Source organism: Euphorbia lathyris, chromosome 4, assembly GCF_963576675.1.
Source record: "Euphorbia lathyris chromosome 4, ddEupLath1.1, whole genome shotgun sequence".
Lineage (NCBI taxonomy): Eukaryota > Viridiplantae > Streptophyta > Magnoliopsida > Malpighiales > Euphorbiaceae > Euphorbia > Euphorbia lathyris.
This window is the reverse complement of record NC_088913.1, coordinates 37800163-37814496: the sequence shown is the minus strand read 5'-3', so window position 1 is coordinate 37814496 and position 14334 is coordinate 37800163. Positions and strand designations below refer to the sequence as shown.

The following is a 14334-nucleotide window of genomic DNA, read 5'->3' as shown; positions in this document are numbered from 1 at the left end:
CAGATGATGTTAAGGTGGCACAGTTGTTCTTTAAGGAGGTTTACAAGTTGCATGGCTTATCGGTGTCTATTGTTTCTGATCGTGATACCCAGTTCCTTAGCCATTTTTGGCATAGTATGTGGAAGATGGTGAATGCGAGTTTGAATTTCAGCAGGCCTGCCATCTGTAGACAGATGGGCAAACTAAGGTTGTGAAACCGTTCTCTAAGGAACCTACTGAGATGTTTGGTTGGTAAAAATGTGAAGAGCTGGGATTTGAAGTTGTGTCGAGCATAATTTGCTCATAATCATGCAGTTAATATGAGTATTGGTTTTAGCCCGTTTGTTGTATTCTATTCGGTTGTTCCTAAGGGGGCACTTGATCTTGTGCCTTTACCGGACAAGACAAGAGTTTATGGGAGGGCTGAGACTTTTGTGCAGCGCTTGCAGGAGGTACATCAAGCAGTTCATGATAATCTGTTAAAAGCTTCCAGCAAATATAAGCAAGCAGTTGTCATGTGGAGTTTCAGTTGGGAGATTTTGTGTGGGCTGTTCTTACAAAAGATAAATTCTCTACTATATAGTATAACAAGTTGTCAGCCAATAAGATCATTGAGAAGATTTATTTGAATGTGTATCGTTTGCAACTTCCTAGCCATATTTGTACTGTCAATGTTTTTAATGTCAAGCATCTGATTCCAGTTATAGATGATTCCATTTATAGGTGATTCCCCCTGATGATGACAATTCAAGGCCGAAATATGTTCACCCAGAGGAGAATGATGAAGTGGATGAATTCGCTTGCAAGTTTTTGAATAAATATGACCACAAGATTTCATGATGACTTGGCGACTGGATTTTTGCGTTTTCGGACCCTATTTTGATTGAAAACTGGCCAACGATAAAAACTCACAATCACTCTGACTTCCGTCAATTTTCGCAAATTCCATCGTTTATAGCCTCAAAAACGCAAATTATTGTTTTTTGGACCTTTATGTAATTTTTCTATTTTCTTTCCTATTAGACAAGTTATTATTGAATAAGAATTTATTTTGTTTTTCCCAAAGTTCTTATTGAATTTTGAAAGTTTCAATCGGAAATCGTGCGTATTAAGCATGTTTATTTGTGCTGCATGAGCAGTCTAACCAGTAATCCCCTTTCAAAATTCGGGCCCTTAATACTGGAGAATACCTAAAAGTGTCTTAAACACTAGAGAATACCTAGAAGTTTTCGAGGAATAACCCTAAAAAAGTCTAGTTTTGCTGGCCCGATTCACCTATCAGATTCTTTTTGGAGTTGTTGGGGAAAGAGAAGCTCATACCCAGGCAAGATCGAACAACAAGGAGCACTCAACTACCAATCTAGTTTAGTAGTTGTTTTTTCTATTAGTTGCTCTCTGATGGCTTCATCTTCAACAGAATTTCTATTTGAAGTAGGGGCTTCTAAGTATCTGGAATTCTTATATTAAACACATGGTCTTCCATGTCACTTGAAGGATCTTCAATTCACATTATTATGACCTTGCTTAATAAATAAAATGGTAGAGCCTCTTATAATATGTGTGCATCCATATTACACATAGCAAAATATGTATATAAGATCATCCATTTAACATGAAAAAAAAACATGTGCTTTTAATAATTTCCCCAAATTAAGCACTCTAAGCCAATTCCTCAATTTCAACTACCCAGATATTTCCGAAGTTTAAAAACCTATATCAGTTTTTGAGCCAGGTTTCCTGGCGTATTAAACCTAATATTTACAATAGAAAAATGGTTATGAATGAACACTCAAATTTTGGCAGTCTATTTTGTCGTATTTGAATGCTTTATTAAAGGACAAGTCCAATATTTGAAAGGTACAGTTCCAAAATAGTGCAATTAATTCGATTTATATTGCTTCTCTCTCACAATCTTGGAGCAACATTTGCAGTCTTCGCTCCCCTAGTATTTGGTTTCATATTTGAGATATCAGCAAAATATTATGGGGAAAAAAAAAAGATAATAATAAAAAAATCAATCAACATGGCTACACCATTTACACGTTAAGTTGAGTTTCTTGCCTTTCTAGCAGAGCAACATTTCCTATTGAATTGTTACAATTAAACATTTATATTCCAAGAGAGCCATACTGCTGTGGCAGCATACGCTATGCTCGTCCCCCTGATAGAAGAATCAGGATGTAAAACTCTTTTTTTCTGATTGAAGACACCAACTCCAGGAATCTACATTAGAAGCAAAATTTAAATTACATTGCAAGAAGAAAATATCAAAGTGAGCACAGTATTACAACAATTTGCCAACCTCTACCAGTTGCCAAATCTAAAGGAACCTCTTTCTGCATTCACAATAATCTATAACTTATGCCGTCATATCTTTCTCTATTTCTTGGTTCTTTTTGCTACTTTTCTTGTGATTCCCATTTTTCACTCAGCAATAAAAATATCTACTAGTTTTACGGCTCCAAATCTTCTTCATCAGGTACTACTAGAGTCAACAAGGAATACTTAACCCGGAGGGAAATCCTGCCTTTCTCAACAACTAACCTGGCCCCAGAAACAACCCAATAGCCAGGAGTTTCCTGAGGCCCTCTTGTCATTTCTGTTGTGTCAACAAACTTAAGAAGCTTAGGGACTTGAACAGGCACCGGAGGACCCCCAGGGTACACGGCTGAATTTATGTTCACATCCGCTGGTCTGGGAGGTGGCTTCTGAACTGCTGTGAAGTGATGACTGATTAATGTTGATATAAGGCCAGATTTATGAGCCAACCCGGGTGATCCATCCCACTCTGGATGCTTCACAGCTACTGCTCCCAACACAGTTGAGAATCTCAATCGTAAGAAGAGAATGTTTTTAAACCCAGAATTCTCAACTACCAACTGTGCTCCCGTTATTATTGACAGATCCTCGTTGGACTCCACAGGAGCTGTACAGACATGAGAGAAATTCTTCCACTGAACTTTCTCATAGAATCTACGATCATAGGACTCCTGGTGGAAATTACCGCTTGGATCATCTGCAAGTTGGAAGACTTTCGGAAGAGAAGAAAGGTGCTGCAAGTGTATGGCTAAGCGATTACTTCTTTTACCTTCTAGGTAAAGCCGAAGGCCTGTAACTGGCCTCTTACCAACATCAACCTGTACAGGTAATTCATGTAATCAGGTTTTAGCCAAAAAAAAAAAAGTCAAAAAACAAGATAAGAAGCTGCAGAGCTAAATTCTAATAAGCTGGTTCCTGCAACCAGAATAGCTGCTGGCCTTCATTGATAATAACTTTAACACGAATAATACTATTAAGGAACTTTACTAACATGAGTAACTGGCAAAAAACTCTGTGAGACCATATGTTGCTTCACTCTAAATTTTATTCTGCTTGAGTAACAATTCCACCGTTATAGTTAAGATCCCTTTTTCTTAAATAAGCAGTGCAAGCTAGCTAACGAGATTGATTGGAAAATTTTATGAATTCCAACTTTGAACTACTGAATGCGGATTTTCATATATTATACTTTTTGTTTATGAAGAAGACGGAAATAGGCCAAGTACCAAGTTCAATATGCTATAACAACAAAGGGTGTCAATCGACTCATGTAAAACACCCTCATTTCAAAAGTTTGGGAGCTTCAAGTTAGATTTCTCCTCCAAAGATCCGAACACAATAATATGGTTTGAGTGCTTATCCAAATGATGCATGGAATGGAAACAAGGAATTCAGATAGTCTGATAATGACAGCAACAATAGCACGTATAGCTGTAATCATTCAGAGACGATGTATCACCACATATGAAAGCATAATATGTCCATCTAGATATGCTTTTTTTTATATCAAAGCACTAACGCTTTGCAAAGAGTGCAAAATGGAAATGAAGATGATATGAGGAAAGTCAGATAAAGCTTTCCGCAAAAGGAAGTAAAAGGGGGGGAAAGGAAAATCATTTAGAGACGATATATCACCACATATGAAAGCAAAACATGTCCATCTAGATATGCATCTTTTTATATCAAGGGACTAACACTTCGTGAAGAGTGCAAAACGGAAATGAAGATGATCTAAGGAAAATCAGATAAAGCTTTCCACAAAAGGAAGTAAAAGGCGAGAAAGAGAAATGGGAGATGAAAATTGTTCCTCGGACCCACCATTTTCCTTCACAATTTTGGTGGAAAGTGAATTTGAAATGATGAAAACTACAAATTAAGCCATAATATTATTCTATTTGCAAAAAATAATAAGAGAACATTTTAAAATTTTCAATGCTTTTATTTATAAAAAAAAAAAGGGAAAATTCAATTTTACTTCCAAACGTTCCCTCATTTTTCCACCAATTTTTATTCCTCTGGATTTTTCTTCACAAACTTTGTTGAAGTTAATAAAAACAATGATCACCATGTCAGCAAAAACTAAATAAAAAAAGTTAAACATAAGCAAGAAACTTTAACGTTCATAAAGAAAATAGTCAACAGATCCAATTTTCAACCTTCCCAATTTTTCATCACAAACTTTGAGTAATACAACAATGATCATTGATCATTTATTAAAGCAAAAAATCAGTTAAAAAGTTCAGTAAACCTGGAAGTTCATAAGAAAATAGTCGATAGACATGTTTTAAAGAAAATTGCGTCTACCATAATGGAGATTGATCGTCATTACTATTATTTTATAATTTGCCCTAACTTCTTTTTTCCTTTCTTTCCTTTTTCATTTTATGCTGCAGGGCACATGAGCTATTTTCCACTGATATATACATACAGCAATATCTTATTCAGATTACTGAATTCAGTTAAATGTATTTTATACTGTTTCATATTACAGCAATAAAGAAATCAACATGGCGTGGCATATCTGAACCCTACAAATGCATTATTAGGTGAGTGCACGCACATAGAAATTCTAGTCATCTATGAGCCATAGCCCATGTTAAAGTTCAAATTTTTACTATTAAGGTAATGTAATATTTAAAAACCACATAAAACTTTCGCAATCAAACTCTGATAAGAGAAGTGGCCTTACTGGAGTGGTGTTAACAAACAGCTTAGGTCCCAAGAGACTAAACTGTAACGATGAGGTACTTTGTTGCTTCCTTTGTGGGCCAAGGGGAAGATCACTGAAAACCGGTGCCCATTGCCTTGGTAGCTGAAATTCCAAAAACTGGTGCAGCTCTTCGATTGGCGGCTTATCTGGTGAGAATAAACAAATTGATAAAGTAGCCTAAGAATATCTTACAGCATAATACGTAAAGGATTTAACAGATCGGAAACATGTTTAGGGATCTCTATATGCATCGGACAACAATGATAAGCAGGCCTTGAGAAAATTCAACAGCGTCTGTGACTGAATGCATTATGTAAAAAAAAAACATGCAATTCAGTTCGGAGATCAATTGGGTCATAATCAGGAATAACATTGATCCATCCAAATTAACTAACTGAAAAACAGTTTTTACTCACATCTTAGGTAAAGATTTATGGCATGGCTCAAGAATCCACTCCCTGGGACTCCATTCAATAGAGATGTAATTGGGATGAAGGACATTGAGATTACATCAGGCTCAAATTGAACAGTATGTAACCACTCACTATGGGATAGCCCTTTATTATCATTTCCACCTCTTCTTTTGTAAATTCTTACAATATCCTGCCATTAGAATAATTCAATGAGAATGACGTAAAATGGCTATTTTGATAAAGAAAACCCATAGATCTGCAAAGCCCTTCAATGGGCTTTTACTAAGATATCAAGATTTTATCAAGAGCATCAAAATAACTATATAATATCAAGAATAAACATGTGTAACAAACACACCTCCTTGTGAGAATAAGAACTTGAGGGGCTGGTATCAGCAAACCTCAGCCGCTGCTCCCTGATTTCCATCTGAAACAAAAATGATTAGATAAGATGCCTAGAATAGTTCGTACCAAATAAGCATTTGTCATCTATTTTTAAAGAAAATGTAGATATTTGAGGATCAAAGGAGTAATGGTTCATCACTGTTGTTATACCCAATTACATTCTGCTGTTGTAGCCATTACAATCACACACTACATTTTCTTTGCCAACAGCTCATGTTTTATGCAATTCACAATAGGAAATGACACATTGACGCCTACACCCTAAAATGACTATGCTCCAACAGGCATTTAGATTCCTAGTTTTACAGTCATGAAAATGATCAAATACTAGGCTGATGAGGATTTTGCAGACAACTGTAATCAAACAATGGCCTTAATGATTCCATTAAACTATCCTACACCAAGAGATGATTTTTTCTTTCGAAGAATCAATTTCAACGATTATGATGGCCGCGTATATTCTTAATTTCATAAAGTGACAATCTCATTTCTCCAAAATGTATTTATTATTCTAGTTCTCGAATTTTAATTAATGAGAACTGGCATCTAATTTTTTCCCCCTTTTTTTCATGTAGAGCCCATTGACATGCAAGCTTAGCATCCATGAATTCCTGAACATCAAAAATTACCCAAAAAAATTTATGAAGTGCATGCATAGACCAGTAAGCACCCAATTCAATGATCTATCAAAGACAACATTGTGATAATGCCCAAACTGACATCAGGATAATATCAGTTGTATATCGATTGTTAGAGCATAAGTCAATGTAATTGTTAGAGTATAAGTCAACGTAATTAATGAATAACATGCATAAGGCTGTTGAAGGGCTGTTGGGGCATGCTTAGGCTGCTAGTAGGGTCAGTATGTCTCCTTGACTTTAGGAGTAATATCAGGAGCTACTACTTGTATATATATATCTGTGTATTGTTCCCAAGTAAAATATATTCATGTAGGCTCTTAATCTACATGGTATCCCATGGATTTCTCTGTATTTTCATGGTCTGTTACATGGTATCAGAGCCTAAGGTCTAAGGTTTCTGAATTCTTTTTTCTGGGTAGTATTTCCAGAGTTGTGAATTTAAGCAATAAAAATCTCTCCAAATACTATCATGGATACATACCAGAGCTGGAGACTCGTCCCGGAGCTGACGAGAGAATAAAGTGGTCCTGATCTACTTCTCCTAAGACTTTATCTGTGTATGATGATCTCCCTGCTCTAGATTCTCGGGGCGATTCTCGACACTCAAGGCGGCTATGATTGTTATCGCCTTACTTTATGCTTTGTAGTTTTAGCTTTATTGACTTTTCTACTGTAGAGATTTTCCAAACTTTTTATTCCTGATGTAGTTTAGACGACAAAATAGTTGAGTCTAGGATACTCCAAACTTTGGGATTTTATACATTTTTGCATACCAAATATTTTAGTGCTATTTGTCACAAAACCTGATTTTTCGTCTTTTCTTCGTGATTTTCAAATTTTTCACTTTTTGGACATCTATAATGAACTTGCACTTGTGCTGAAAATAGTCACCTTAACTTGCACTTGCACTGAAACTAGTCACATTGACTTGCACTTGCACAGAAGTTGGTTACCTTAACTTGCATTTGTACTAAAACTAGTCACCTTAATTAGCACTTACACTGAAACTAGTCACCTTAACTTTTGCAATGAAGCTAGTTACCTTGACTTGTACTTACACTGAAACTAGTCACATTGACTTGCACTTGCACCTTTATCTCAAAAATTGTCTATAAAGGTCTTCATTTTTTCCTTGAGATTTGTGCCTAACAATCATGACTGACCCTAAAACTGATGCTACCGAACTTTCATGCGCAGGATTGAATGGAATACCCCTGATTGGCCTCAACTTGCTAAGAAATATTTGCAAGGTGCCAAAATAGATCCTTTCTTGAACCGAGTTGCTATTACTATTTGGGATCACGAGTGTCATGTTTTTTTGCTTCGGTCACCAAGAATTATGTCTTCTTTTGGAAGAGTTTGAGGTTATTATGGGTTATCACTTTGCTTTACCTCCCAAACCTGCTTTTCCAGATCTAGTTTCATCATATCCTAGACTGATGTGTTCTCTTCTTAAGCTATCTGTAGCGAAGGTTTCATTCTTTGACCGACCTGAAGCACTTTGTTAAGCTACCGAATCTTCTTGATCACATTCAGAAGATTTCTCCTTCATCTCCCGGGTTCAATAACTCAGTCGGGTTCAAAAACTTAGTCAGGTTGACTTTGCTCCCAAAGATGAGAAATGGTTGCCCCCCTTATCCCACAATTCTGATGGAGACACTGCTGAGTCTCGATGAGTGCAAGAGGGGTTACTTCACGTATTATTCACTTCTTTCCCTACTTTTCATCTTACTTCTTTTCTTCTCATTCCTTTTTCTTTATATTTGGCTCCAAGAGAAGCTCAAGATGATGAGTCCACCTATTACTCAGATTTGATGTGAAGGTTTGTCTTTTGATCAATGGAAAAAGAAAAAGTACTCGGATTGTACCAAAGAGATATCATGTGGATGTGTCCATGGTGGAAGTTGAAGCATGTGTCTTCAGAGGGGCAGAAAGGTGTCCTGTGCGGGTCTCCGTTCATCTTCTTTTTATCACCCACCTCGTGTTTGTCGGCAATACAATGTGAATCAAGTCTTGATTACTGATCTTGAGAAGATTGAGGTTCATCCTCTGACTGCCCCTGACGTGACCAATTTAGAGATTAATTGGGATAGGTGTCTCACCACTCATAGCTGCCGATCCTGGCCTGGTTACACTTCTAAGGCGTCTGATGTTTGGCCAATTCCTGACTTTATTCCATATTTTAAGGCTACTTTTGCTACTGATGACTCATACAATGAGAGAATGCTTCGTCTGAAGGCCCAGATTGATCCTGTGATGCGCTGACGAGCTTCAAGTGGCAAGCGCAAGAGAGCGTAGTGATTCATCTTGCTTGGCTTATGGATGATGACATAGGATTTTGAGCTTGACCACTGAACCCCATGATAGTATTTGAGAGATTTTTTAGAGTTGTATTGCTTAAGCTCTAATAGCTTAGTGCTAGGATTTTGGAGTATGAATCTTATATAGTTGGATCATCAAACTTGAGTAGGAATTTTGGGAGTTGTGGTGAAACACTGAGATGTTTTGAGAGTTAGAATAAAATTTCATGTGAATTTTTTTGGCAGAAGTAAATAAAAACCATGATGGTCTAAAAATGCACATCAGTCAAAACAAGACTTAATAATAATAATAAGGGTAAATAATTACCCTAATAAATTATAATAATGATACGTAAAATAAAATATATTGTTTATATCTAAAATACTTTGCTTATCATGGTAAATAAAAAAAGATGGAAATGCGGCACAAATGATTTTGGCTGAAGGCTTTACTTAGCAAAAAAAAAGTAATCGACTAATAATAATAAAAAAAATTACGGATTTTATATTTAACTGAATTTATGGTGGTTGAAGGAAAGAGATTATATCAACGATTAAAAAATAGAAATAAAAAAAATAAAGCGAAAATCATGGGAGTGAGAAAGAGGGTGGAATCAATTGATTCCTTAGATAGAGAGGGGAATAATTGATTCCCACATAGTAGGGAATGTGATTCACACTAATAGGTTCAATTGATTTAAACAAACATTAACAAAAGGAATCAAGCATTCCCATTCCCATTCCATGCTAAATTATGATCATACCAAACACCCCCCTAAGATTAATAATTCACGTACAGCTTGAACAGCTCTTGCAGATATTCTTTAACATCTAAAAAGGCTCTATTTTTTAAATAAAGCCTTGAAAACTATATTCATAAAGATTACTTAATGGATTTATATTATCATCTATGATGGGTTCCAACTGATAATAATGTTTATTTTAGATATGCTACGTTCAGCAAATTAGTCCGCTAGGTTTTTTGTTGGAAATTAAACCAGTGATTCATTCGAGTACTGTTGACAAATAAAAATTCAATGCTCAAATTTAAAAAGAAAAGCATAGCATACTTAACAAATGTAAAACAAACCTTGTTATTCTGGTAAACTTGTTCAGACGCAACGCTATACTGTCCATTGGTATCTAAAAACCTCTTATCAGCAACATCCTTCAATCTCTTTTGTATATCAGCTGGTTGAAGAACTGAAGAATGTTGTTGTTTCATATATATGACATCCTTCCCACCCATCTTCACACCAGCAATAATATGAGTGCCAAATGTGTCAATAAACCTAGAACAGCAAACTTACAGTGAATAACTCAGCTTCAAAAACAATACAGCAAGCTTTTGAACATTTTAAATGGTACGTTGGTGATAAATTTTCTACCTCGTGATGTAAATATCAAGTTAATGTACACATAAATGAGTTAAAACAGTAGCTTAGACTTTTGATATTTATCAAAAACTGCATAAACCAAATTTCAACATTTCTTATATAACCATCATTTCTTATTTACCAAGTTCTTTGCAATAAAACAGATAGAGAAGTTCAATTATATTGCAACAATACAAGATAGAAGACCAGAACTAACAGAGGCTTCATCTATTTCTTTCTGCAGCATAGTCAGCTGAAAACATATGCAAAAGAGGACAGCATTTTAAGCTCTTTGTAAAGTGTTGATCATCAATAGCATCTATGAAGAATGTTTTGCAATCAGGCTTAACCACATACTACCTTTTTTCTGAAAGTGGCTATTTATCAAAACTTTGTAAACCTTTGTCAAAAGGAGGAACATATTATGAAGTAGCCTTTCAGAGTCATCTTATATTAATTTGGCCTAAGCTTTTGATATATATTATTTGAACTTTTAAACGTTCTGGATGAAGAAAAGCCAAAGAACCTTATCAGAAAAGTTAAAATTCGGCTGAGGTGTGAAGTTTATAATCTCATCATTTGACTGAAAATAATTGTGAAGACTTACTTCGCTAATGCTGCAGGTTCCCATGATGAAGGGACAGCCTTCTTAACAAGATCACGAAGTACCATTTGAGACTTTTCTAATGCAACTGTATAAAGTGTAATAAATACCCCATCAAAAGCAAGGGTTTTGGTGTTAGCAGCATCTTTCTGCCAACAACCTGTGAATTCAAACATGGTATTGAAGAGACCAGAGGGAATTTTTCCGGTCAATGACATTTCCTGGTTAAATTGTTCTGACATCTGTGATGAAAAAAGAAATACCATAAGATGAGAAAAAGGGTAAGTATCAGACACCCACACCCAAAACATTGTGAACATTTTACATGTGCTGATTTTTTGAATAATGGTTTTTCTGTAGAGTTTGGACACTTGATTCGCAAGAATGAAACTCAAAGAAATTGACGAGGGCCCGCACAAGCGGTCCAATTAGGTAAATCAATAGTTCAAACCGCACTCAAAGGTAGGGCATTTCCCATCTGTTTCCCTCCTTTTCTGCTAGGATCGCGAATCCTGTATTTTACACTAATTGACATTCGTTCTCTTAATTGAAATTTAACTACACAGAAAAAATAATTGGAATAATTAATATTCATAAAATCAAAAAGAAATCAAAAAAAATTATCAGAATTTAGAGATATGACTTAATTAAATTAATTGAATGAACAGTTTATAAAAAGAAAAACAAAATGAAATTTTTCTCCCATTTAAGTTGGGCCAGCCTCTTCCTGGGATTCCATACTTCGGGCCAGTGCTTTTTTTAAAAAGAAGTCCAGGAATGTGCAAATTGATAAAATCCGGCGGGCAAATTGTTTTCATATCAAGATGCAAGCAGGTCAGGAAAAAAAAAAAACACAGAAACGATCCTAAACATCTAGCAGTTTGGCCAATTCCAAGGACCAAAACCCAAATAGAAAGATGAACCTTACATCTGAAGTGCTAGAAACCTTGATTTCGCATAGCGACTTCTTCCAGAGGCACTCATAATGCAGAAGTACCAAATCAAGCATGTGATATAATGTTTGGTCTGTACAAAGAATTGTTATATGAGAAGCATGCTGCATCTCCAATTACACCAGTTCATTAATGATGCAAAATTCCGGTTTATGTTAACAATGATGAAGAAAAAAAAAACAGCCCGCAGAGAAGCCAAGTGTCCAAAAACGTATATTGCAGCAAATGCAAGAGAAAGCACAAGAATTACCTATTCTGGTTCTGGCCAACTAATAGCCAAACCATGCAGAAGAATGGTGAAAAATAAATTTCAATCTATATAACTGAAAAACCAAATTAAACAGTAATCACTAAATAAAGAGAAAGAAAGAATTACTTGCTGAAATGAGAGAATATCCGACTTAAACCTTGTTCGCTCCCCTTTATCACACTTGATTGATTTTGGTACGTTTTGGATCGAAATCCCACCAGGCAAAACAATCTCTCTGCCACCACCTTCATCAATCTCAATTAACTGTGAATCCTTTGCATTTCCTTTGCAGTATTTCAGTCTTAAATCAGCTGTGATATCATATCCGCACCCTATGGACGCAATTGCAATCTCAGCTGCATCTGGCGCAGGACATCTAAGTGCCATATCTCTGCACTTCACCGTCCACTGAACCAACCCCTTAATATATTTCAACACACACATAATCAGCTCTTAGCCTCTAGCTTACCAAAATAAACACATTTCAAGAGTTCAAAATACAAGTGCATCTCAAATTAAGAAAAATCATGATTTGAAAGGAAAAAGAAATTACAAGCACCAGCTAAATTCGCACATAAACTTCATATAAAATACAGAATAGTACTTTTTAGTTCAACCTTTAAAGTAGAGCAAGTACAGATAAACTAATCATGAAAAAATGCATACAAATTTCATTCTTACACCTTTTTGCAAATACAAATTTGACACATTTGTCACAAAAAGAAAATAACAAAGCAGAATAAAAAGAATTATACATGATATCCAAGACACACATACCTCAGGATAAACAAAAATTTCGTAAACGTTTGAGTATGAAGCTGATCCAAGTTCTAGTTCATATTCAACTAGAATTAGGAAAAATTCCAGGCATTATTTGACTTGAAAACAGATCTAATCTCTTCCATATGAACCAATAGATGCAAACTTAAGCTAAAATTGAAGCAAATTCTGTACATTGCAGGCATAGGATGGAGACCAGGCTTTCCTCCGACCGTGTTCTTCTATCAGCTCAGATAAATATATAGACTAAGGTGGAAGTAAAGTGAAATTAAAGCACATAAAAGAAAGCATCATGAAGAACTCCTTGGTCAAGTTGAGCTTCAACAAACCGCTAGATTTTCAACCTCTGATTGCTGAAAGCTGTAGGCAGACAGTTTGTCAAAGGAACAAAAAGAAAAGGAAAGGAAGAGAGAGAGAGAGAAACCCTAAGCAGAAGAAAGAAAGAAAGAAAGAAGGTGAAATGCGTAGAAAAATAAAAGAGAGAGGAGGAGGAAGAAGTAACATAATAAATAGTTTGACTAAAGTTTGAGATTCTATTGCCATGTGAGCGACTGAGAGAGACTTCACTCTCTTCTTCCTTATTTAATTATATTACTTTCTATTTTTACATCTCAAAATCACACACAGTAACTCAAGATTCCTTTTCTTATTTCTTTTTTCTAAAAAAAATAATAATACAAAAAGTCGACCCAAACTTATCGTCGTGTCTCGCAGTCAAACAAGGATTAAATCATTTTTCAAATAAAAAAACAAGGTCTAAATCACGTATTTATAGTGTATTTGGTGAATGTTTTAATAAAATTTAATGGGTTTTAATAAGGTTATGAAACTTCATTTTGATTTTGTACAAAATAGTGGCTTATCTTGTTATAAAAGTGTGGATTATAATTCTTAAAAAAAATGTGGGTTATAATATGATTACTACATAGATAAACTGGTTACGTGTTGTTAATGGTATACGAAAAGACGGTTCTGCGGCGGTTCTCTACGCCTTCCCTATCTAATTAGGGTTTGTCATTTTACGTCCCTGTACGAGTTTTGTTCTAAGGTTCCCCTATTAAATTAAGGTTTTGTCAATCTACGTCCTTGGACGTTTTTGTGTGATTTTCAAACGTGCGATCGATGGAGGGGATAATGGATAAGTTATCGATTGTGGAGGATGAGCATGATGAATTAAGTTTTCTTGGGGAATTACTGAAAGTTGGAGAGCAAAGATCCAATCTAACTGCGATTGGCAGGTTTTCAACTGACAAATCTATTAATTTCATGGCCATGAAGAATAAGTTGGTGGAACTATGAAGATCGTGGAGAGGCATAGCGATCTCTGAGCTGGAGGATAATCGATTTTCTTTTGAACTTTTCCATGTGGTTGATCGGGATCGAGTGGTGGCGAGTGGTCCATGGTCTTTTGATAATCATCTGCTTGTTTGGGATGAATGGCCATCAGATATTCCTTTATACTACGCTCCCTTTTGTGGTTCAAGTTTATGACCTTCCTGCGGGATTTATGTCTGAAGTCACGGGCAAGCAAATCGGCGATTTCATTAGCGATTTCATTAAGTACGATAACAATAATAGTGTGGGATGGACACGCCTATACATGA

The 14334-nt window shown here is 35.6% G+C and overlaps 1 protein-coding gene across 2 annotated transcripts; it reads right to left on the bottom strand.

The window, feature by feature from the left end:
* Nucleotides 1–2193: 2193 nt before the first annotated feature.
* LOC136226188 (MACPF domain-containing protein At4g24290) lies at nt 2194–13267 on the bottom strand. 2 transcript variants are annotated; one of them, XM_066014536.1, is made up of 8 exons: nt 12728–13267; nt 12077–12370; nt 10751–10989; nt 9858–10059; nt 5780–5848; nt 5425–5611; nt 4988–5154; nt 2194–3116 (listed from the first exon to the last, which is right to left on the bottom strand). In XM_066014536.1, exons 2-8 carry the CDS (start codon nt 12335–12337, stop codon nt 2433–2435), a joined length of 1809 nt encoding a protein of 602 aa, XP_065870608.1. In that variant the 5' UTR covers nt 12338–12370; nt 12728–13267; the 3' UTR covers nt 2194–2432. The 2 variants fall into 2 exon arrangements, with proteins under 2 accessions (XP_065870608.1, XP_065870609.1); XM_066014537.1 differs by lacking the exon at nt 12728–13267 and adding an exon at nt 11676–11773 and having other exon boundaries at nt 12077–12208.
* Nucleotides 13268–14334: the final 1067 nt, after the last annotated feature.